General features: G+C 51.8%; 1 protein-coding gene across 1 annotated transcript in view; it reads right to left on the bottom strand.

Annotated features, from left to right (window-relative positions):
- Window positions 1-23,965, bottom strand: part of LRP4 (LDL receptor related protein 4) — a 48,011-nt gene that overhangs the window by 16,371 nt on the left and 7,675 nt on the right. The window contains exons 2-25 of the mRNA XM_028111084.2: window positions 17,940-18,086; window positions 16,627-16,743; window positions 16,274-16,387; window positions 15,791-15,907; window positions 15,326-15,454; window positions 14,968-15,087; window positions 14,471-14,596; window positions 13,752-13,877; window positions 13,426-13,560; window positions 12,923-13,048; window positions 12,344-12,574; window positions 11,343-11,499; window positions 9,488-9,705; window positions 9,151-9,327; window positions 8,435-8,557; window positions 6,576-6,784; window positions 6,336-6,417; window positions 5,678-5,783; window positions 4,144-4,345; window positions 2,462-2,651; window positions 2,245-2,376; window positions 1,185-1,325; window positions 758-844; window positions 480-651 (exon numbers count right to left, since the gene is read on the bottom strand). Of these exons, the coding sequence (XP_027966885.2) occupies window positions 480-651; window positions 758-844; window positions 1,185-1,325; window positions 2,245-2,376; window positions 2,462-2,651; window positions 4,144-4,345; window positions 5,678-5,783; window positions 6,336-6,417; window positions 6,576-6,784; window positions 8,435-8,557; window positions 9,151-9,327; window positions 9,488-9,705; window positions 11,343-11,499; window positions 12,344-12,574; window positions 12,923-13,048; window positions 13,426-13,560; window positions 13,752-13,877; window positions 14,471-14,596; window positions 14,968-15,087; window positions 15,326-15,454; window positions 15,791-15,907; window positions 16,274-16,387; window positions 16,627-16,743; window positions 17,940-18,086 (3,484 nt within the window). The remainder of the gene's footprint in view (window positions 1-479; window positions 652-757; window positions 845-1,184; window positions 1,326-2,244; window positions 2,377-2,461; window positions 2,652-4,143; window positions 4,346-5,677; window positions 5,784-6,335; window positions 6,418-6,575; window positions 6,785-8,434; window positions 8,558-9,150; window positions 9,328-9,487; window positions 9,706-11,342; window positions 11,500-12,343; window positions 12,575-12,922; window positions 13,049-13,425; window positions 13,561-13,751; window positions 13,878-14,470; window positions 14,597-14,967; window positions 15,088-15,325; window positions 15,455-15,790; window positions 15,908-16,273; window positions 16,388-16,626; window positions 16,744-17,939; window positions 18,087-23,965) is intronic.

The raw sequence follows: 23,965 nt of genomic DNA, 5'->3' as shown, positions 1-23,965 counted from the left end.
GCAAGACGAGAAAGTTCTGAAGATCTGTTTCACCGTCATGTGCATAGACTTTACTGAGCTGTACACTTAAACAGTTGAGATGGGAAATTTTACGTTTTTTTTTTAACCACAATTTTTTTTAAAAAAGAATTTTCCATGGATTCTCTCACTTAATCCTCACAAGAGCATGAGGTATACATTTTCACTATCACCTCCACTTACTGGTGAGGAAGCTGAGGATGAGAGGTTAAGAACGGGACCCAAAGTGACAGACGCAACTAAGAAATGGTAAAGAATGTTGAATCCTGGATTTCAGACTCCAGGGCTCGTGCCCTTTACCACTACATTATCCTACCACCCCTGAAAGAAGTCAGAAGGAGCGGAACAGCCCCAGTTAGGTCAGTCTCCGTGTTCCTGTGAGCAACGCCTGCGCTTTGTTGTTCTCTTCCCCAGCTGAGTTGGCCCACCCCGCCGCCCCGAACCACAGAGCTGGCTCTCACCCCATCTCGTGGTACAGCACAATGGCCCGCGGGCTGTCAAGATTCTGCCACACCAACACTTTCCTCATGGACCCGTCCAAGTTGCCCACTTCAATCCGGTTGGTTCCCGTGTCTGTCCAGTACACTTTCCGGCCAATGGCATCCACTGCGAGCCCATCTGTGGTTTGCAGCCCTGCAGGAAGTCAAGAGCGCACACTGGCTCCTGCCTTAAAACAGACGGGATGCTTCCCCAGCTCTGCAGCCAGACAGGGGGTCCCTGGGCTGGGAGCAAGGCCCACCTGTGGTGATGATGTCCTCATGCTGCGAGCCATCCAGATTGGCACGGCTGATGCTGTGCAGGGTACTGTCTGACCAGTACACCTTTCCTGGAAAGGGAAGGCTTAGCTCAGCCTGGACCCTCGCCTCTCCCAAAGGAATACCCATAGCTGACCCATGCCCTGAGACACCAAGGCATGTCAGAGAGTCCTCTACCCCTGAGCAGAGGAAATCAAGGGAGATACAGAAATATCCTAACAGGAATGTTCTCGGCAGAGATGGAAGCAAGGCCCCAAACCATGCCCTCATTACCAAAGAGAAAGTGCTACAGAGATGGGGCAGGGCTGTGCCAGAGGGAACAGGGAGCCCCAGGCCCTTAGCAGGAAGCAAAGGTGGTAGGAGAGGAAGAAGAGCAGCTGCAGTGGGTTAGGGACAGAGGGCCACACGGACCTTCCTGGGGATCTACTCCAATGGCAATGGTGTTCTTCATGGTAATGTTGATAGGTACCACCACGTCGGCAAAATAAGGGATGTCCAAGGAGACCATGCGTATGTCTATTCTCCTGGCGAAGATGAGGAAACTGTTCATGCCTGCCCAAGTGGGGACAAAAGGAAAGAGAAAAGTCACCCTAGCGTAGCCAGTAAGAGGATCTGGAGTAAGGCAAATGGGAGTGCATGCCCCGTCTCTGTTAGTTTCTAGGGGTGTGATCCTGGGCAAGTTCTTTAAATTGTTCAAGCCTCAGCTTCAGCATCTGTAGAATGGGGATAGTAGCAGGGTATCCCGTAGGATTAGAAGAGATCATGTACAGAAAGCACTTAGCACTGGGCCTGACACACAGTCATAAATGAGAGCTCTCTGCACTTTGCAGGAACTTTTACCGTGAGGTTTAAAAAACCTCATGTTAAGTGAAAGGGCTTTCCCTACAACCAGGGAGGGCCGATTCACAGATCCTTTCTCATTCGAATTGCAAGGAAGTTAGGGTTCAATTGCGGCCTGCCATGTAGCATCCCCTAGGGAGAAACATCAACTTCTAACATCTGGGCAGCCAGGCCCTGCTTCTGGGACCCTCCAACTGTCACATAAGTTGTACACTCACAAAGTGCCACTTCCAAGGGAGGGACCATGACATTGGAGAGCACATATGTTTTAGTATTTATTATACCAGCTCTCGGCAGATAGAACTAAAGTGACTTGTTCTAACCCAATCAGTGTATTATGACAATTTTCCAACACTGAAAGCAAAACATCTGAGAAAAGAGCATCCTTTTCTAAAATGCATAGAGACCCTATAAGAACAAGTTAGACTCTGCCTATGATTCTGTCTACCTGGTCCCTTGGGCCTCATCCTGGACTTCTCCTTTTCTCTAAAACTTCTTGGTCTCTCCTATGCCTCTCAGAGTACCGGGACCCACAGTTTCTCGGCCCACCCTGGAATCCACCTACAGGGAAGGAAGAGAGCCACTGCCCTCCTGGAGAGGCTCTATCCTGGCCCGTGATGCTCCAACTTACCTGGTGAGCAGGTCTTGCCATCAGGCATCAGGTTGATGCCCGTGGGGCAGGTACAGCTGAAGCCACTCGGATTTGGGGACCGAAGACACAGATGGCTGCAGGCTCCATTCTCCCTAGCACATGGCGTGGACACTGGGTAGGGGGGAGGGGGGTCAGTGGGGAGGTCTATAGCAAAGGAAGGCTGAGGAGAAGCCACGGTGGGCCGAGGGCAGTTCACCTGGAGGCCGCCGGCGGTGGAAGACGTGGATGTCCATAAGGTTCTCCAAGTTCTCCTGCAGGGTCTCCCGGTCTAGCCCCGTCAGCCGGTCAGCGCTCTGTATACTCTTGGTCTGCCAGTCAGTCCAATAGATGCGCTCCCCATACAGGGTTAGCCCAAAGGGGTGGGGGAGCTCGCTTCCAATCAGCACCTGCCGGGGGCCCCAGCACTTGTGTCATCCCCCAGCAAGGTGAGACAGTACAGAGTGGCGATCAAGAGGGAGCCACTTCCACATGTGGAGTCAGGATGCAGTTCCTCCACTACCACCTGCTGTGCAACCTTGAGCAAGAGCTGGTTATAAAATCTCTCTGAGGGACGCCTGGGTGGCCCAGCCGGTTAAGTGGCTGCGTTCGGCTCAGGTCATGATCCTAAGGTCCTGGGATCAAGTCCCACATAGGGCTCCTTGCTCAGCAGGGAGCCTGCTTCTCCCTCTGCCTGCCACTCCCCCTGCTTGTGCTCGCTCACTCTCTCTCTCTGATTAAAAAAAAAAAAAAAAAACTCTCTGAGCTTTGGTTTGCCAATCTGTGATATGATCGTGATGGCGCCTGGCTCCAAGGGTTGTGTGATGATAGTAAAAGATCATGTATGATTTACATAACCTCAGAGTATCTCGGCACAAATTATTTATTAATTACAAAAGGAAAAACAGCAACTGCACAGTGGACACCACCTTAACCAACCACCTTACCCACACCAAGTTAATTTCACTGTAAAGGGAGAAGCTGACCTCTGTGCCTGCACAGAGACACGACTTTATTTAATGTAGTACCCCTGCCCCAAACACATTGAATCTAAGGAAACAGCAGACGGATTGAGGGACATTCTACAAAATAACTGGCGTTGTTTGATTTTTAAAAATACAAAGGTCAACAAAGACATAGAAAGGACTTATTTCCTTGACTGGATGGGTTAAATAATTATGAGGAAGTGTTCCAGATTAGAGGTTAATCTGGAACCTGATTACTAAACACACTTGTGATCTGGGATTGGATCCTGGCCTCAGAAAGAAAAAAAAGGAAAAAAAATAGCTATAAAGGATATTATTGGGGCAATTGGTGGTGAATATGGACTGTTAATTAGACAGTAATATTGTATCAATGTTAAACTTCCTGATCTTGATCGTTGCACTGTGGTTACTTAAGACAATGTCCTTGTTCTTAGGAAATCGAAATATTTTGGGGTCAAGGGCAGGATGTTTCCAATTTAATCTCAGACGGTTCAGAAAAATAATAATGTGTGTGTGTGTGTGTGTGTGTGTGTGGTTAGAAAGAGAATGGTTCACCGATTTGACAATTCTTACAACTTTTCTGTAAATTTGAAATTATACCAATAAACAACAGCAAAAACAAAGAGGGCGATCTCTCACAGGTCCAGGAGGCAATTGGTGATTAAATAATGTCAGTTGTGACAGTTAGGAGGAAGGTCTGTGCACCACAATCTACACAAAGCCCTAGCTTCCCTTCATCACCAGGCAACAATCCCCCACCCAGCCTCCTCGGCTCTGGAGGGCAGCCACAGCCTCAAAGGAAGAGCACACCCCTCGTGCTGGTCCCATCATGCCTGGGTCCTCCTAGCTGCCGGCCAGGGAGTGCTGCCCCGGAGGCTGTCAGGGTTGGGGGAGGATGCCTTAACACCACCCTTACCTTCCTCTTGCTGCCATCCAGACCAGCAAATTCAATCGTCTTCATGCCAGCATCCGCCCAGTAAAGCCGCTGGGACCCGTAGTCAATGGCTAATCCATTAGGCCAGGTCAGATTGGAAGAGATGATGACCTGGCGGCCGGAGGCATCCATGCCAGCTCGTTCAATCTTGGGGCTAGCACCCCAGTCGGTCCAATACATGTACCTGGGCACAGGCAAAGAAGCTCTTACAAGCCTTCTAGTTAACACGCCGTGGGGACTTGGGGTGCCTGGGGTGTCAGCTGCTTGCACTTGTTGCCCCAGCCTCCTGCCTCAGCTCCCAGCCCCAACCTGGGCTCAAAGCTCTCTCCAAAGGTCTCGTATGTTCTATCACTATCCAAAGGTTCCCCAGGGTTTTAATAAAGGCAGAGCTCAATGGCTCAAGGAGTGTTCAGCAAATGAGGCCTATTTGGGGATAAAGAAAGAGGGGAAGAAGAATGGGGTGCAGGAAATGTTTCCTTGGGGGCACCTGGGTGGCTCAGTTGGTTAAACGACTGCCTTCAGCTCAGGTCATGATCCTGGAGTCCCAGGATCGAGTCCCACATTGGGCTCCCTGCTCAGCAGGGAGTCTGCTTCTCCCTCTGACCCTCCCCGCTCTCATGTGCTCTCTTCTCTCTCTCTCTCTCTCATTCTCTCTCTCTCTCAAATAAATAAATCTTAAAAAAAAAATGTTTCCTTGGGGCGCCTGGGTGGCTCAGTTGGTTAAGGTCTGCCTTCGGCTCAGGTCATGATCCCAGGGTCCTTGGGATCGAGCCCCATGTCGGTCTCCCTGCTCAGTGGAGAGCCTGCTTTTCCCTCTCCCTCTGCCTGCTTCTCCCCCTGCTTGTGATCTCTATCTCTCTGTCAAATAAATAAATAAAATCTTAAAAAAAAAAAAAAGAAAGAAATGTTTCCTTGACTGGATGAGTTAAATAATTATGGTACACAAATTCAATGGAATTCTTCCATATAACCATGAAGAAGAATAAGACAGCTCTATATTACCAAGTGGAAAGATATCCAGGATATATAGTTAAGTGAAAAAAAAAAACCAAGTTACAAAACAGTATGCCATTGTGGTAGAACCAAAGCCACCACCACAACCACAACAAATATATAAATATATATATATATATATATATATATATATACACATGTAAAAGAAAATCTGGAAAAATAACCCTAAACTGTTAACTGTTAGCAATGGTTATTGCTGGAGAGTGAGGCTATAGGAAATCTTCACTTACTACAGATTTATTTACTTATTTGTTGGTTGGTTGGTTTATTTACAATGAGTTCCTTTTGTTAGCAGACAAAAAAAAAAAGATGAAAAAATTTAAAAGGTTTCCTTGTCCACTGGGGGCGGGGGCAGAGTTGTCACTGTGCCTCTTCGGTTTCTGTAGATGCTCTTGCTGCCTGTGCCCATAAGCTCTGGCCATTCTCACTAACCTCCAGACTCCCTTCTAGTGCTCAGAGCTGTGGAATGGGTGCAGCTTGTCCCAAAGGAACAGGTGCTCACCCGCCCATGGGTTCCACCACGATGTCCCGGGGACGATCAAGGTTCTCCCAGATGAGAACTGTCCTCATGCTGCCATCTGTGTTGGCCACTTCAATCCGGTCTGTCCCTACCAAGAAGTAAGGGGCAAAGATATTAACTCTATTCTTGGTCCTTCACCCTACTGCCTTCCACTCCCAGCACAGAGCCTGGCATGCTGGAGATGATCAGGAAATATTTTACAACAGATGCGCAACAGATACTGAGTGAACTGAATTTGGAGAAGATGATGCTGCAGGTCCAAGGACCACACTGTGAGTAGCTCTGGTATAAGGCATTCCTCTTGCCTCCCAGACTCACCTGGCTCATAGAAAATGCTTGTTTTATTAAGACAGTGATGTAAGGAAAACCACAGGGCAGAGTTTCCTTCTCTGAAATGCCTCAAAACATTCCTGAGAACCAGCTACACAGGCAGCTACAGGCAGTAGCTGCCTTCTGATTGGCAAATTCCAAACCCTCAGATATGAGCGTCTAGCTTCAGCTCTGCAGCAGCCCCACCACTTCTGACCTGCCAAGAACTTTAGGCCAAGACAAGTGGTCTAGGAGGGGCCCCTTCTACCTGAAGCTAGAATTTCAATAAGAAGACTCCCACAGAGCCAGGCCATGGCTGCCCTGAACATACCTGCATCTGTCCAGTATAGCTTGTTGGTGACCCAATCGATGGCTAGGCCTGCTGGACTCTCCAAACTGGTATCCACTACCACCTAGACAGAAAGCAAAGCTGTTATCACCAACTGGACTTGTACCTCAGCTCTGGGGCCCAGCTGTACCAATTCTCAAGGTTGGCAAAGGTATGGGAAGCCTTGACCCAGGAGAAGCTGGATTCTGCCCCTCAGTCTCTGCCCTCCCCGATGGGCCCTACCTCCTGTCCTGTTCCATCCCACTTGGCCCTGCTGATGGTGTCAGTGCTGACATCTGTCCAGTACACGTGGTCATCCCGGGAGTCCCAGTCAAGGGCCACAGCACTGCGCACGTCAGCCAGTGGGATGACATCGTCGGACAGGTCCTCTGTGTCGAAGCTGATCCGACGGATGTCCATCCTTCGGGCAAAAAGCAGGAACTTGTCAAGACCTGATCAAAGGCCGAAAGGGGTCTTCTTTTAATGCTCTAAATTCAATCACAGTGACAGACACAGACGCTCACCTGTGTGACATCTGGTTCAATCACACTTCCTGGGATCTGGTGCCCTTTGTCCCCTACTCTTCACACTTCAGGCCCTCTGTGAGCACTGGGCAGGCCCGTGTTGACAGACTCAGGCTTTAGGGTCAATGGACTAGGAAACAGACTCTCCCCAAGGTCCAGAAGTGTATCCTGTTTAAGCATCTGTCAGCTTCACCTCCTTTTCTCTCCTCTTTGCTCAGCCTCTTTGGACGCACCGGCTGTCTGTCCGTCCACCCCCACCCGACCTTGCTCACTTCCATGCCTGCTTCAGGGCTTCCGTTCCACTCCATCCCCTACATCCTTCTCTTCACAACATTACCCAACAATGACTACTGAGCACTCACTCCTTGCCAGGCCTGCCTTGCCTCCTTTACTCTCATAGCAACTCTTTGTGATTCACGTCATTCTTATTCTCATTTCCTAGATTAGCAACCCTGAGACTAACGGCAGGTCAAGGAGCTTGCCCAGCTTCCCCCAGCTACAAATCACCAGAGCTGGGACTTGAATTCAGGTCTGGCTCTGGAGAAGGAGCTCTGGCTACCCCTTACACAGCTGCTTCCCCCTGGCTCTTCTCCATCGCTTGCCCCATTCCGGTCTATCTGAATATTTCTCAGTATACAATTCTGCCTGGAAGGCACTTCCTGCCTCACTTCACCGAGTGTCTTCTTTTAAGCTCTGGGAAATGCTTAGGGGGAGCTCCTGGGGAAACCTGTTGTACCTCACTGAGACAAGAGGGACAAAGCTGGGCACTTACAAGAATGCAATGAAGGTAGGTTCTCAATCAATGCGTGTTGAATGAATAGCCCCTGTTCCTCTGAATAGTTTCCCTAATATCACTCTCTGGAAAGGACCCAGATCCCAAGAGAAGTTTGGTTTTAACACGGGACAAGAGGGTCAGTGAGTACACAGCAGTAAACAAGAGCAACTGCTGATGTGTGAGGAATTACCCCTAGCTCCTTGCTGGTGATGTCTTACTCCTGGATCACCCCTCTCTGGACTATTCTTAGGAAAAGTCACCTGCAACTCTGAGCTAGACAGGGCTACCCTCTCAAGGCAATAACCCTGCAGGAGCTCAAAGGAAGCCAAAATAGCAGTTCAGGGAGCGACCAGGGAACCCCATAATCTCCCACTCATTAGACACTTATTTATCCAGGGCCTATGTATACAGAGCATCACCAGAGGTCCTAACCTTGGCTCTCTGGTCTAGGAGCTAGAAGGAAGTCTTTAATAGGGTGAGGCTACAGGTAAAGAGACAGAAACCCCTACTTTCTACAAGGGCCTGGTACCCTCTCGCTGCCTACGGATAAAGCATCCTATCCGGTGAAATGATCCACCAGCCTGGTTGCAGGTATTCATGCTCAACTGGGTTGTGTCACTGAGCCCTTGGGCCTCAGCTTGGATATAGGAGCCATCAGCCTCTTAAGTTCTTCCTCTCCGGGGGCTATCTGAGGAGCCTGGCTCTTCCCCATGACAGGCAATCCCTTGAATTCCTATCTCCTGTTCCTTCCGCCCACCTTCACAAGGCACGTCCACTAAGGCGGGTGCCCCAGACCCACTTACTCTGGGCACAGGCGTGGCTGCTGATCTTGCGGAAACCGGTGGGGCAGGCACAGGTATAGTTCTGGCCACTGGGCAGACACAGGTGGGTGCAGCCTCCATTGTTGTCCCCACAGCGGTTCTTCCCTGTTCAAAGAGCCCAGAGCAAAAGGGTCAGGAAAGACCAAAGGTTGGCAGAGTCCCCCCCAAGGCAAGTGAATAGGGGTTTAGCCAGGGTGTGAGTTCCCTGGAAGGAGGAACTACGTCTCATTATTTTTTATATCTGTCCCAGCTGCGAACACAGTGACTCCCTGACAGAAGAGATATCCTATAGGGGGCCTGGGTGGCTCAGTTGGTTAGGCGACTGCCTTCGGCTCGGGTCATGGTCCCAGGGTCCCAGGATCGAGTCCCACATCGGGCTCCCTGCTCAGCGGGGAGTCTGCTTCTCCCTCTGACCCTCCTCCCTCTCATGCTGTCTCTCATTCTCTCTCTCAAATAAATAAATAAAAATCTTTAAAAAAAAAAAGAGATATCCCATAAATGTTTGCATGAATCAGATGGGGACAGCGAAGCCGATTTTCTTGACTCTCGATGTTGTATCCTAAATGTCCAGCAGAGGGAGAAATTGGCCCGTATCCGTGCCAACCGCAAATTTCTGGGCCAGAAACAATGGCAGCTGAGACAGGTGCAGGGAAGGTTCTCAGAGGCACCGGAGGTCTACCAGGTGGGTCGTTTCTTACCTGCAGGCTGGCGCTGGGGGTGCAGGGTGTGGATGTCCATGGGGAAATGGAGTTTGTTGCGAATGATCTCTTGGTTCTTGCCAGTGAATTTGTTAGCACTATTGATGCTCTTGGTGTGCCAATCTGTCCAGTACAGGCTGTCTTCAAACACGGTGATGGCAAAGGGATGGGGGAGGCCTGTGGAAAGTCCAGAAGGACCTCAGTCCAGACAGAGCCTACCAAGGGCTCCAGGCCCAGGCCTGGCAACTGCACCAATCTCACCCGCTGCCAAGGTTCCTGGGGGCTGGGATTGGGGAAGAAGGATGAGAGATGAAGGAGAGCGGAGAAAGGGCCTCACCCTGGCTAATGACAGCCTTGCGGTGACTCCCGTCCAGATTGGCCCTCTCAATGACATGGTGCTTAGCATCCACCCAGTACATACGATGCCCAGCATAGTCAATGGTGAGGCCATTGGGCCAGAAGAGGTGAGTATCGGCAATGATGCGGCGTCCAGAGCCATCCATGCTGGAGGCCTCAATGCGGGGGGTGTTGCCCCAGTCTGTCCAGTAGATGGTACTAGGAAGAGACAAAAGGAAATTGAGAGACAGGCAGCAGAAGGCAGGTAGTAACAGGAATAATAATCAGACTGGGGCCCTTTATCCATTTAACCCAGGGGAGTCCAACTAGTAGGAGGCACATTCTGTGTGTAGTCCACGGAGTGTTTTCTAAATGTCTGAATTTAAGTGTCTCTAGCAGGGCATTTATTCATTTAACAATTCTTTTTTTTTTTTTTTTTTAAGATTTTGTTTATTTGACAGAGAGAGACACAGCAAGAGAGGGAACACAAGCAGGGGGAGTGGGAGAGGGAGAAGCAGGCTTCCCACCGAGCAGGGAGCCCGATGCAGGGCTCGATCCCAGGACCCTGGGATCATGACCTGAGTCGAAGGCAGACGCGTAATGACTGAGCCACCCAGGCGCCCCCCCCCCCCTTATTTTTAATAGTACCTGCAGGGCTGTCTCTTAGGGATTAGGAGTATAGCAGTGAACAGAACAGACAAAAATCCCAACCCTTGTGGGAGACAATTTTTTGTTATTTCTCTAATAACAAAAATTATTAACTTGTATTAATTAGTTCAACCCTATGAACTAATAATAAAACTATTAAGGACCTGCAATATTTAATGTGTCTTAGCCATTTAAAATGCATCACATTTTGGGTGGGTGAAATAGGTAAAGGGGGTCAAAAGGTACAAACTTCTAATTATATAATAAGTAAGTCATGGGGATGGAACGTACGGCATGGTGACTATAGTTAATCACACTGTACTGTATTATTTCAAAGTCGCTAAGAGAGTAGATCTTAAAAGTTCTCATCACAAGAAAAAATTGGGGCACCTGGGTGGCTCAGTCGTTAAGCCTCTACCTTTGGCCCAGGTCATGATCCTGGGGTCCTGGGATCGAGCCCCACATCAGGCTCCCTGCTCAGCAGGGACCCTGCTTCTCCCTCTTCCACTCCCCCTGCTTGTGTTCCCTGTCTCTCTGTATCTCTGTCAAATAAATAAAATCTTTAAAAAAAAATTGTTGTAACCGTTGTACACTGACAGATGTTAACGAGACTTATTGCAGTGATCATTTTGCAATATACACAAATACTGAATCATTATGCTGTACACTGAAACTAATATAAGGTTATATATGTCAATTATACCTCCGTTTTATTTTATTTTTTTAAAGATCTTATTTATTTATTTGACAGAGAGACACACAGCAAGAGAGGGAACACAAGCAGGGGGAGTGGGAGAGGGAGAAGCAGGCTTCCCGTGGAGCAGGGAGCCTGATGTGGGGCTTAATCCCAGGACCCCGGGATCATGACCTGATTCGAAGGTAGACGCTTAATGACTGAGCCACCCAGGCGCCCCTGTACCTCCATTTTAAAAAGTGAGTCTCTTTTAAAATCTTCACACGGCTAGGAGGTAGGTGTGCTTTTTTTTATCCCCAATTATAAGTGACTGAGAGGAGGCAGATATAGACTGACCCAAGACCACATAGCCATTTCCTGCAGAGCCAGGACTCAAATCCAGGCATGTCTGGGTGCAGAGCCCATGCTGTTTTAAGGCCACACTGTGAAGAGGCCCCTCCAACAAGGTCTGGCCCAAGAACTGTCCCCAGAGGTTGCAAGAGGGGTTTGGGAGCTTGAGACACAACTCACTCACCCTTCCATGGGGTGCAAGGCAATAGCCCGGGGCTTCTCAAGGTTTTGCCACAGCAGAACCTTCCGATGGGCCCCGTCCAGGTTGGCGACCTCAATCCTTGATGTCCCTGAGTCGGTCCAATAGAGTTTGTCATGGACCCAATCCACAGCCAGGCCCCCTGATGGAAAGAGGCAGCAAGAAAGTGTCAGGGATTCAGCCAAGTGACCTCTGTGTCCACGTAACAAGAGCCAAATCTTACAGGAAGACGTTGGGTTGGGCGCTGTTCTGACCATGTTACGTATACCAACTCACTTCATCGTCAGAACAACTCTGGGAGCGCGATACTAGAATCTCCGTGAAGATGGAGAAACTGAGGCAGAGAGAAGTCGAGGAACTGTCCAAGGTCAAGCACTTCCTCCTCTCAGCCAACCATATTCTACTTCCTGAATCCTGGCTCCCTGACCCACGCCCAGGGTCCGCCCCCGCCCGTGCCCCCCCCCACCCCAAGCACCGCACTGGCTCAAGGGTTTGCAAACTGGCTCAGAGTTTTGTAGAGGTACTTCAGAAGTTCCATAAGCATATGAGTCAAATGTGCATGATACCAAATTCTAATCCACTTAACTGGCTTGTAGAATGGCCTAAGATTACAGAGTGAGCTCTTGTTTTTTTAATCTGTAAACATTTGGATGTATCTATCTGGGTTGAGGAGAATATCCTTAATACTAAGCAATCAAAACGAAAGTCTGAACTGAACCAAATGCTAAGACTTAGAGCGAATTGTAACTGCTGCCCATAAATCTCTGATTTCAAATGATTACATTCATCAAAACATCTCATTACTATTGAGCCCAATAATGAGCAAACGCCATAAACCTGAATCCATAAAATTCATGTTTTCCCTACTAGAATTCCATCCAAGATTTCACTGGAATAAAAAGACGTTCTGCTGCCCAAGGCTTGCAAGCCACTATCCTGTGCACACACTGTGGCCCTGCCCTTCCCCCCAGGGCCTCATTTCCTACCTGGGCTCTCGAGCCCTGTAGACACAACCTCCTCCACGTTGCTGCCATTGAGATTGGCACGGAGGATCCGGTCCAGGGTGACGTCTGACCAGAAGACGAGCTCACGCCGGTGGTGGAAATCAAGGGCAATGGCGTTCTCCAGGTTGTTGAGCAGCAACGTGTACTCAGAGCGGTGCGGCAGCACCTGCCGGATGTCGATGCGATTGGCGAACAGTAGCACAGGCTCCGGCCCTGGGACGTGGCATAGAAATGGGGCCCCCACTTGGCTCCAGAGCTGCCCCTGACACCCATCAGCATGCACCCCCAGCTCCTCAGTGGACAAATGGGGCCCCCTGTCCCTGAGGGCATGTCCAGAGCTGCTGGGAGCAGGACTAGAAGAGTGGGAGCCTCCAAAGCATACTCACCCACACACCCCACCCCAGCAGCGATTTTCTTGGGGCTCAGAATGCAACTCACAGCTCCATTTTACTGAGATGAAAACCCTCTCTACCTGTCAGCAAATCCCCAGGGACCGGAGCCCCCCCGGATGTCTCCAGGCTCAGCCCTCTGCCCAGCGAGCCGAACGCCAACAGCCCTTACCCAGAGCCTTGCAGCTGCGCCGGTCGGGCCGGAGCTCATAGCCTGCTTCACACCAGCACTGGAAGGCCCCTTCACTGTTGGTGCAGCCCTGGCTGCAATACCCCTCCTCCGCGCATTCATTCACATCTGGGAGGACCGGGCAGGGTCAGGAGATCTCCGTTCTGCCATCCTCCCACCCCAACTCCCAGGCTGACTAGTCGCTTCCCTGCCCACATACCCATCTACTCTGCAGGCCTAGTGGGAAGGCTATACAAGTGATTAAGGGTTTCAGGGTCATGGAGACCTAGGCTGGAATCCCAACTCTGCTCTCACCGGCTCTGTGGCCATCAGTAAGTTACTTAACCTCCTGGGCTTCGGTTTTCCCATCTGTGAAACAGACAGGACCATCGCCACCTGCTAGGGGGATGATGAAATGAGGTCGCATCCGTCAAATGTCAGACCCAGGGGAGACACAGCTGCCTGTCCGCTGCCCCTGCCCAGCTCCAAAGCAGGCCCCAGCTCACCCTGGCACATGTGCCCATCCTCGGTGAGCCGGAAGCCTGTGTGGCAGGTACACTGCACCACCCCCCGCACCATCTGGCACTTCTGGGCGCAGCCACCGTTGTTAACATTGCAGTTCTCCTCGCCCGTCCGGGGCCCTGTGCCAGCCAAGCCAGAGATGGGAGTTGAGCCCAGAATCCTCCCCCAGACAGCCAACTTGGCATTCCACCTGGACCACGAAGAACAGCTCCCGAGGCTGCAAGAATCCCTAGGGAGGATTCTCTTTGAACCACATGGGTGGGGTTCAGCCACAGACCAGGGGCCAGGCCCGCCCACTGGGGACACTCACGGCAGTTCTGCTGTGGGCTTTCATCACTGTTGTCCCCGCAGTCGTTGACCCCGTTGCACAGCTTCCGCTGCCCAATGCAGCGCCCGTTCCAGCACAGGAACTGGTCTGAGGCACACTGGGGGCTTCCTAGAGAGTGGGGGAGCAGAGCAGGGTGGGAGGGAGAGGCAGGTCACAGCAGGGCAGGGCTTGGGTCAACAAAAGGATGGGAGCCTGTCATTTTCTAGGGCGAGCTGGAGACAGATGAGATTCAAGGTGGGAGGGTCGGGGTCCAGGGCAGGAAGCAGCTCAGACAGGGCTGGCTGGATGTCTGCATTTGTTCGCTCCTCAGGACACCAGAGTGGAATGGTGAGGGACAGAGGAGAGAGTGCATCCGTGTGTCCTGTACCCGGCAGCATGGCCAGGGCAGTCAGGGGGCTGTCAGCCACAGAGAACAGTCCCCGCTCACGAGGCCAGAGCAACAGGCAGGCTGGCTGTGTATGAGTCAGAACGTGAGAGTCTGCTGATGTTGTGTTCCAGGCCATAAGGCTGGGCCGGTAACAGATGCACCTGGATTTGACACTGGTAACTGTGACGGACAGGAAAAATCCAGGCCGTGGGCAAGATCTGACGAAAGCATCCTGTAGCCCAAGGGAATGGCAACAGTGACACCCTCCATCCAGCCGTCCTCCAACCCAACTACGGGTCAAGGGGCCTGGGGCTCCCCCCCGGGGAGACTCCACCTGTGTTCTCACAGTTCTCTTCATCACTGTTGTCGGCACAGTCGTCCTCCCCATCACAGCGCCAGGACAGGCGGACACAGCGGCCTGACCTGCAGCGGAACTGTTCAGCGGTACACATGGAAGTGGCTGCGCAAAGCAAAGGCCTCATGAATGGTTGGCCCCGTTGCGGCCCGAGGCTCCACCCCGTACTTCATGCCAGCATCCATGCCGCTCTCCTCCTCACCGTTGTTCTGAACTGTGTCTTTGTGCAAATCAGAAAAAAAGACAACCTTTCCCCCAAGACACCTTCCTGCTACCCTCAAGAAAACTGCCGGGACACATATACAAATCTCTAGAACTACAGAACGTGTACATCCATTGCGTGACTGGCCTCCCTTTGGACATAGCGCCTCTATGCCGTGCCCAACCCACACCACCATCCACAACAGTCCTGTGCCATCTGTCTTCATCCACGGTGGCTTTTTTTGGCTCCACCCTTTGGCCCTGCCCCCACTCACTGCAGTTGCGCTCATCAGATTGGTCATCACAGTCCGCATCGCCATCACAGCGCCAGCCTGCGTTGATGCACAGGCCACTGTCACACATGAACTCCCCCGAGCGGCAGGGCTGGTGGGAGGCTGGGGAAACAGGGCAGACTCCTGTCGCTCGCCAGTCCCAGGACACAGGGTCCAGGGCAGACCAGAAAGCCTGGCCCCAGCATCCAGCTCCCCCGTCTCTGCCTGACAGGAAGCTGAGAATCCGGAAACTCCTACCCTGAGCTCCTGCCCCAGCTGGCACCTGTACCTTACCACTCCAGGAGTTCCTCGGACCTGGCCTCCCTCCCTCCGCCTCCACCCTGCTGGCCAGACCACTCACAGCAGTCGGACTCGTCTGACCAGTCCCCGCAATCATCATCCCCGTCGCAGTGGTAGATATCGAGGATGCAGCGGCCGTACGCACACTGGAACTCCTCCAGGTTGCAGGGAGGCGTGGGCACTGCTGAGGCTGGAAGGCAGGCAGGGGTCGGGAGAGGCATACACTCAGGCCCGGACACAGGACAGAGGCCCTGACTCCTCCAGGGGGTGAGATGTTCAGGCAAGGAAAGCGAGTTTCACCTGGGACGGCCCCGATGGACTCCCATGTGCGGGTGGACCGTCGCGAGCCGTCCCTCCGCACCTGGGGAAGGGGCTCCCATCCTAGCTCAGCCTCCAAGGTGCGGCTTCTGAAGAGCCCGCCCTCCTGGCCCACTGCGCATGCACCCTGCAGCCTGGCCCTCACGCCCCTGGGATGCCGCCCTCTGCCCCGGCCCAGCCCACCAGCCTGGGTTCTGGGGCCACTCACGACAGCTCTCCTCGTCAGAGCCATCTTTGCAGTCGGTGTCACCGTCGCAGTACCAGTGCTCGGCGATGCAGCTTCCGTCACTGCAGCGGAATTCCTTGTCAGAGCACTTGCGCATGTCTGGGGGACGCAACGGGACAGCGATCCTGCAGGAGCCCTACAGGCCGCCCTCCTTCCATCATCCCCAACGCCCCCCCCCTGCCCCTCACCGCCCCTGCGGGTCTGACCCAGCCCCTGCCAGACATCACAGACTTGGTGCAGACCGCGGTGGGGGGAAGCCGCGGTCCTGGCGAGACTGGGCCTCGGGCTCCTGCCCCGCGGTTCCCCGGGGGGGTCAGCACGGTTCTGCCCCTCAGCCTTCCTCTAGGTGCTCCAGATACCCAGGCAGTTGAGGGTGCAGCAGTGCTAGAGCCGCTGCTGCCCACTGTCCCAGAGGCCACGCCACTGCAGCCGTACCCCCACCCCCACCCCCAGAGCTCCACTCACCACACTGCTCATCGCTGTTGTCACCGCAGTCATTGTCCCCGTCGCAGTGCCACAGGCTCCGGATGCAGTAGCCGTTCTGGCAGGGGAACTCGTCCTCCTCACACTCCCGGGGGGCTGTGGGCACAGAGCAGTCAGGCTGCTGCAGGCTGACAGAAAGCCCCACAGAACGGGGCAGTCGGGCTACCCCAACACTGCCATGAGGGATCTGAAGCAGGGGGCCGGCCCTCTCTTGGGCTCATCTAACCAAGAGCTGAAGACCCTAGAGCTGACATGGACCTGGGGCATCATTTTCTGATTGAAAATCCCTTCCCAGCAGAGCCTGATGGAGCCCGCCTGGCGCCACCGGCACTCACGGCAGTCCTGCTCATCTGAGTCGTCCTCACAGTCATTGTCTCCATCACACACCCAGGAGCGGCGGATGCACTTGCCATTGTCACAGTGAAAGTCAAGAGGAGAACAGGTGGGCAGCACTGAGTCCCGGTAAAAGAAGGCAACAGAGAATCAGAGTCTGGGACACTTACTGAGACAGCCTCACCTGGGCTGGAAACCCTTTGCCAACGCCCGTGACCCCATGTCTCCCCGCGTGAGCTGCAGTCCTTCCTCATAGACTCCCATGCCTGCCCCCAGCTGATGGAGAAGCGAAGCAGAAACCACAGCTGAGAAGCCAGACTATTCGCAGGGAACAGCCACGAGGGGTTCGCAGGGCAGGGCAGACCAAGGAACCCAAAACCACTAAGAGAGCAGTAAGAGAAACATGAGCAAGAAAGAGAGGTGTATTTTTTTTTCTTTTCCTCCTGTTAAATGATGATTAACATATCTGGGCTCAATTTTCAGCTCTAGAACTCATTACTTATCACACTGAACGAGTCAGGTACCCTCTCTGAGCCATAGGTTCTCTGACTGTAACAATGGGGGTAATTATACTTGGCTCACAGCGGTCTTTTGAGATAATGCACATGACAGTGCTACATGAAAGTGAGCCATTTATCATCACAATTAGCTGACCCGGTGGGGGTTAACAAGGTCCAAGTTGTAGCTTCACTCTTATTAGACTAATTAGCCACCCTCAGACATAGGTGCTGCAGGTGGCACCCCAGACAACTGGCTCAGCAGCGACAGGTCTAGAGATCCGAGGCAGGATGCCCTAGCCTGTTGTGCATACATTACTGAGCTAGGGGAAAGGAAGATTTAGAGACTGTAAGATTTCTTACCAAGTTCCTATTATTAAAAAAGATATGATTATACAGAATACCAGCGTAAGAAATACAGAAATAATCTGCATCCACATGTAGTATGCACATTAAAAAATGCACAAATACGCAGTACAAATATACAAACATATATTCACATAAATACAGAGAGATCTATTTAAAGAGACTGCCCACAGTTTTCAAGGGTGTTTTCTTCCACACTTGTCACAGTTTATTGGTCATATCTGCATGGAAAATATAGGAAAGACAGGAGGATTGGAGCCATATACACTGTGAAGAAACCACCCATCTGTCAACATCTGTCACCCTCATAGGAGTCCAACGTGCCGAGTCTGACACGGCCAGTGCACAGAACACTCCCCTACACCCTCATCCCTGGGTTCTCTTCTAAGGCTTCCCACCACTGCCTGGGGGCTGGGGGCTGGAGGTGCCTGGTGGGGGAGGGAGGTGCTTACTGCAGCCGTCCTCATCGCTGTGGTCCCCGCAGTCGTTGTCCCCGTCACACTGCCACTGCGCAGGGATGCAGGTACACTCGCCGAGGGCGCTCACCGCACACGTGAAGTGGCTCCGACCACAAGCACACTCGGGGCTGCTGGCCAGGCCTGGGCAGAGGGGAAAGGAACCAGTGAGGGCTCGGCGCCTGCCCAACCAAAGCCCATTCCAGAGAGTCAAGCAGAGGAGCCTAGTCTAGTGGTCAGGGAGCCACAGTGATTTCCACAGGGAAATGCAGACCATGCAATCATGCCTTCCCCCTTCCTCCAATGCACAAATGGTCAAGAAGATAATCTGTGGCTCTGGATTCATAAGCAGTCCAGGTACCCCCTCTAGGATCGGGGCCTTTTGCCCAGTACCCCCAAGAGACCGGAGATAAACAATGCCACTCAGAGAAACGGTGCTCTTGGGGAAAAGGAGCAGGGGACAGAAAGGGTGATGCAGAGAGAAACTCAGTACCCTTCCCTCCAAAGCTACACTGAAATACGGATGCTTTTGCCTCTGGCCAGGACCAGACCCTTGGATGTCGGCCAGGGAGGGCAAGAAATTGTGGAATTAAAATGCCGGAGCCCCTTTTGGAATAAGGAATCCATACAGGGGACCAGGAAGCAGCACAGGCTGTTGTGAGTCTCCCGATCAGAGGTCAGAACTCACCTTTGAGGAGGGTGACCAGGAGAAGCAGGGTCCCAGGGGGAGGGGACCAGGGCAGAGTGACTGGGACCAGTCAGAGCCTTCTTGTCTGTGGGACAGGCCACAGCCCGGAGGAAGCATCCTTCCTGCAGAAGCAGCCCCTCCCCCAGCCTCAGCAGCACGCAGCTGGGCTTCCCTATTGAGCTTGGAGCTATCTGCCTGGCCAAGTCCCATGACCGGCTGCTGTGCCCCCTCCCCAGCGTGCCCAGCAGGATGCCCTGGGATGGCGTGTGAATGGCTCAGTGCCCCTGCTCCAGCCTCAGCTGGAACAAAGGGTTCTGCCAGGGTCACTCTCTCCCCCTCCGTGCATTCATCTAACCCGCTGGGCTGCTGCAGCTGGGAAAGAAGGGGGCCACCGCTCATTGCTCATCTCTCCCCCTTGCTTTCTTCTCCCCTTCCTCCCCTTAGCTGGGCCCTGCCCTCAGGCTGGGCTGGAACAGGGAAGGAATTAGGGCCCAGAATGAAAGGGTGTACTGCTATCCCCTCCAAAAGCAAGGAGAGAGCCCTGAAGCTGTCCCTCTCCACTTGAACCCCCAAAGGTAAGTGTGAGCATAAGGCATGGATTCTTATCCTAATCTGCAGATGGATGGCTGGATGGCTGGATAGATGGATGGATGGATGGACGGATGGACGGATGGACGGATGGATGGTCGGATGGACAGACGGACGGATGGATGGATGGATGGATGGATGGATGGATGGATGGCCAGCATTTGGGATCAGTGAACCACTGAAACTATAGACAAAATGTACATTTCTGGAGTAAAGGACCACAAATTTCACCAGATCCTCAACTGAGACTTCACCTTCCCCTTCCATAAGCGAAGGCAATCAGCTGCCCTAGAAAAGATGCTGGATTTCCTGTGGAAACCAAAGGAATCCTTTTGAGAGGTGCAGCATCTCTACACTTCAGAGGAATGCTTTACTCCAAGCCTAGGGCTCCTGTCTGTCCAGGTCTGTCTGCACGTGCAGGACAGAGGATTCTTCCCCAGGGAAGCACCGAAGACCCATCTGTCCCAGCCCCTACCCCAGCCCCATCCTTTTGGGCCTATTCAGAGAGCACGGAGAAAGGAAGGGGCTTTTTTTCCCTCAGACCCTGAGCAACTTTTGTGACCAGGTCATCACAGCTATGGGTACTACTTTAAGGAGCTCTGGCTGGATGAAACAGCAAAGACTAAATATTCCAAAGGACTATTCAATGGGCTTCCCAGCATGCAGATCCCCTTCACAGGGAGGAATGGTGATGAGGAAAGGTAAGACTAACTCAGTGGTTCTCAATCAGGGATGGTTTGTCCCCCGGGGGGACATCTGGCAATGTGTGACAACATTTTTGGTTGTCATGACTGGCGGTACTTCAGGCACCTAATGGGTAGAAGCCAGGGATGCCGCTGGACATCCTACAACGTACAGGGCAGGCCCCCACAACAAAGAAATTCTCCAGCCCCAAATGTCAAGAGAGGTCGAGAACACAGCAGGGAGCAAGAATTCCCGTTGGGTGAAGGGGGTGACAACACCAGAGAGGAAGAAGGAAGGTTTGGAGGAGCAAGAGAGGAAAGCAGGAGAGGTCCCCTGGACAGGAGCAGACAGACTGGGCTCCCCCGACCAGCTGTGTGACCTTGTACAAGTCGCTTGGCTCCCTGAGCCTCTGCTTCCTCGTTTGTGAAAAGCCACATGGATTGGACCAGAAGATCAACGTGGACAAAGCTGACCGCGGGCCTTGGCACACCAAAGATGTTCAGTAAATACAGGCTGGGGCCGTGGACTGTTGTGGATGCAGGGGCTAAATTTTTCCCAAAGCACCAGGATTAGGAGAGCAAGAACAGCAGGATTGCGGTGCAGTGTGCAAGTTAAAAAAATATTACCGAAGGTAGAGGAGCCTTCAGTCCCTGGTTGATTTTCTTTTTTTTTAGGGCCCTACCGCCCGCCTTTGGCTGCACAAGAAAAGAAGTCCCGATTTCCCCCCAGCAGACTTCAGGAACAAAGCATTCCATCGGGTGGGCACCAAGTTAGTTGCAGGCGGTCCAAGAGTCCCGGCTTCCTGCCTGGCATAGCAGCCGTCATCAGGCAAACCCTGCGCTTGGGCTTTCCTATGGTAAACAGACACATTATACTCCAAAAAGCCAGCTCTCTGGACAACCGCTGCCCCTCTGGGATCCCCGGAGGTAGAATTCTGCCTTTTCACACGAGTCCTGGCTGCGATCAGAAAGGACAGCTTTTAACCCTTTTGAACAAAACGAGTGAAGAAACAGATGAAGGCGGGTGGCATGCTCAGCCTTCACTTTGGAAACTGGTAAGTTAGAGTACTCAGCTATGCTCTTGGCTTGAAAGCTATTTGCCAGCCACACTCCGTTCAGCCTCCAGGGGCTTGGGCCTTTTTGACCCAAAGCAATTCAACAATGGAAAAGATCTCTCCCCAAAGTGTTCCCTACCCTTGATAGGCAAGTCATCCAGTTTTGGGGGATTCATGGGAATGGGCTCATAGGGTCTTCCTGGGAGGTTAACAAAAATCCCACCACTTACACCTTGTCTCCCTTGCCTCAGCCACCTACCCAATTCCTCGCAGCTTTGTTTTGAAGGAAAGAAGGGCAACGTCCATTTGGTGGTATACCAGATGTTTGTGGAATGTTGTGGTGAAGAGCATCGATTGTGGAGTCAGAGAGACTGGAGTTCAAGTCCTGGTTCTACCACCAACTCCACAACTTTGAGCAAGTTGATTAAGGTCTCTGAGACTCAGTTTCCTCATCTATAAAATGGGAATCCATGTAACCTGCTAGAGAGACTGGAGTTCAAGTCCTGGTTCTACCACCAACTCTACAACTTTGACCAAGTTGATTAAGGTCTCTGAGCCTCAGTTTCCTCATCTATAAAATGCAGATCCATGTAAACTGCTTAGCACAGGACCAGCGCATGGCAAAAGCTTTATAATAATACAACCATAATATTTACTGAGGATGTACTTACCAGGTGCCCTTCAGATACTTTTCTAAGTGCTGTTCTTATGTTACAACACTGAATGCTCTCAAGAACCCTGGGAGGTGACACTGCTATTATTGTCACCACTTTACAGAATTTGAAGACACTGAGACACAGAGAGGAGAAGTCTGTTGCTAGGTCACACAGGTACTAACTAAGGATTGACGCCAGCATTCACACCCAGGCGGATTGATCCCAGAGCCTCTGCTCTTAACCACTTCACTACACTGCCTCCCAAAGAGTGGTATCACTATTATGAGAATTTCCAAAAAGGGGAGGTCAGAAAGGGGAGTTTACAACACTGAGACTCCTGGATCCCTCTCCTTTATGCATTCTCCATTAGCAAATACACAGTGAGTTTGTGGATCTCAGGCAGTAACCTCTCCTTCTGGTTACTGCTCAGACTAAAGACCAATGTCTCTTGCCTTAAGGTAAAGTAGTGAAGCGGGGATAGTCTGGAGCCCCAGCCGTTTGAACCAGGGCCTCTGTGTTGTGTTGGTCCACAAAGGAACAGGACTTCTGACAACAAATAATAATGTTTTGCAGTAACTCTTTAGAGTTTGCAAGCTACTTTTGCATGCACACTTGCATTCACCTTTAATCATTACAACAACCTCACTGTTGTTGTTACTGCAGTCCCCACTTAATAGGTAAGGTCATCTGCTTTGGCCAAGGTCATGGGGTCAGTAGGAGAGCCAGGATGGCAGCCCCATTCTGCCCTTTAGACCAGTATTCTTCTCCTAATGTGATCTCAGAATCTGGATTTGCAACAAGCTTCCCAGAGGACACTGATGCATACTCAAGGTTAGAGAGGCACCACTCTCTACCATCCCAGAGAGAATACTCAGGTGAGGGGGGGGCCACACCTGTCACTTAGAGGCCCACGGTGGACAGTGGCTGTACACAGCTACAGAGCAGCTTTTTCAAGTTGAACCAGGAATGAGAAGGCTTAAGGAGTGTCCTGTGAGTGCTGGGATCAGACGGCTACCAGCGGGGAAGGGATTACAACAGAAAGGGAGGAACCATCATCACTCATATTAAGGGTTTTTGTAACACACCAAAGCTCTCCTCTCTCCTCCTGCCCACTGTTGGGAATGGTGAGGATATTAACCTCATTTAATAAGGATAAATTATGTGAAATGAAATAAACTACATCCAGGCCAACTAAGGGACAGATCCACTGATTTCAGCTCCTTGGGCAGCCTACGCAGTCAGTGTCTCTCACTGAAAGGGTTACCCATGGAGCAAGACAAAACTCATAACTAAAAGGAGTGGCAGCAAGGAGCCATGTGGCAATGGATTTCACCTCATCCACAAGATACCTGGAATCGGGAGAGCCCTGGGCACCTATAAACAGCCCCTGTTTCAAAGGACAGAGCTTGCTTAGAAAACATCAGAGCCAACACCAAAAAAGGTAAATGGTGGGCAGGAGGAGGCCAGGAAGTGCACCCTTTCCTGATGCTGCCCTACGTGGACCCATAAGGCCCCAGATGAACTGAAAGCCCCTGGTCTGTGCTCCAGAGGCCCTCTGTGCCTCTTCAGCATTTAGCCCGCTGTGGGATCACTGTTCACTTAACAGACCATAAGCCTCCTGGCCGTTGGAGCTGTATGACACAGAGTTTTCTCCTTGTATTCACAGTGCACAGTTCAATGCGTGGTATGTAGTAGTTGACCAATACAAGTTTGTAAAATGAAGGAATGAATGCTATATTCAGGTAGAGTCTTGCACATGTTGGAGTCAAAGGAAAAGAGAGGCCCAGAGTATCAGAAATAGAAGTAGTGGGGCGCCTGGGTGGCTCAGTCGTTAAGCGTCTGCCTTCGGCTCAGGTCATGATCCCAGGGTCCTGGGATCCAGCCCCGCATCGGGCTCCCTGCTCTGCGGAGAGCCTGCTTTTCCCTCTCCCACGCCCCCTGCTTGTGTTCCCTCTCTTGCTGTCTCTCTCTGTCAAAGAAATAAAATCTTAAAAAAAAAAATAAATAAAAGAAATCAAAGTATTTATTTCCTACCTAATCTGTACTGAAGAAAACAGGAATCTTCTTTTTAAGGGGGGTATCCCGGTCCTATCCTGTTCCAGACCACTCCCTTCTCCTACAAGAGTTCCTTTTGCTCGCTGGATTGGCAGCCTGTGATACTGACATGCTACGATTCTACTTATTTCTGTCCCTAAATCCTTAGAGGCCAGCCTCACCTGGTGTGAAAAATCTACCAGGTGAAGTCATCTCCTAGGGGGCCGCCTCAGGAAGGGGCAGCTTCGGACACATGATTACTGGTCCCATCAAGTTCAGATGGGACCTCTCTTGCCATTCTTAACCATGGAAAAGAAGT

The sequence above is a fragment of the Eumetopias jubatus genome, unplaced genomic scaffold, assembly GCF_037043125.1.
Source record: "Eumetopias jubatus isolate StellerSeaLion01/CBP00866 unplaced genomic scaffold, mEumJub1_p1.0 scaffold_13, whole genome shotgun sequence".
Classification (NCBI taxonomy): Eukaryota; Metazoa; Chordata; class Mammalia; order Carnivora; family Otariidae; genus Eumetopias; species Eumetopias jubatus.
The sequence above is the reverse complement of the archived record's forward strand: the minus strand, read 5'-3'. Positions and strand labels throughout refer to the sequence as shown.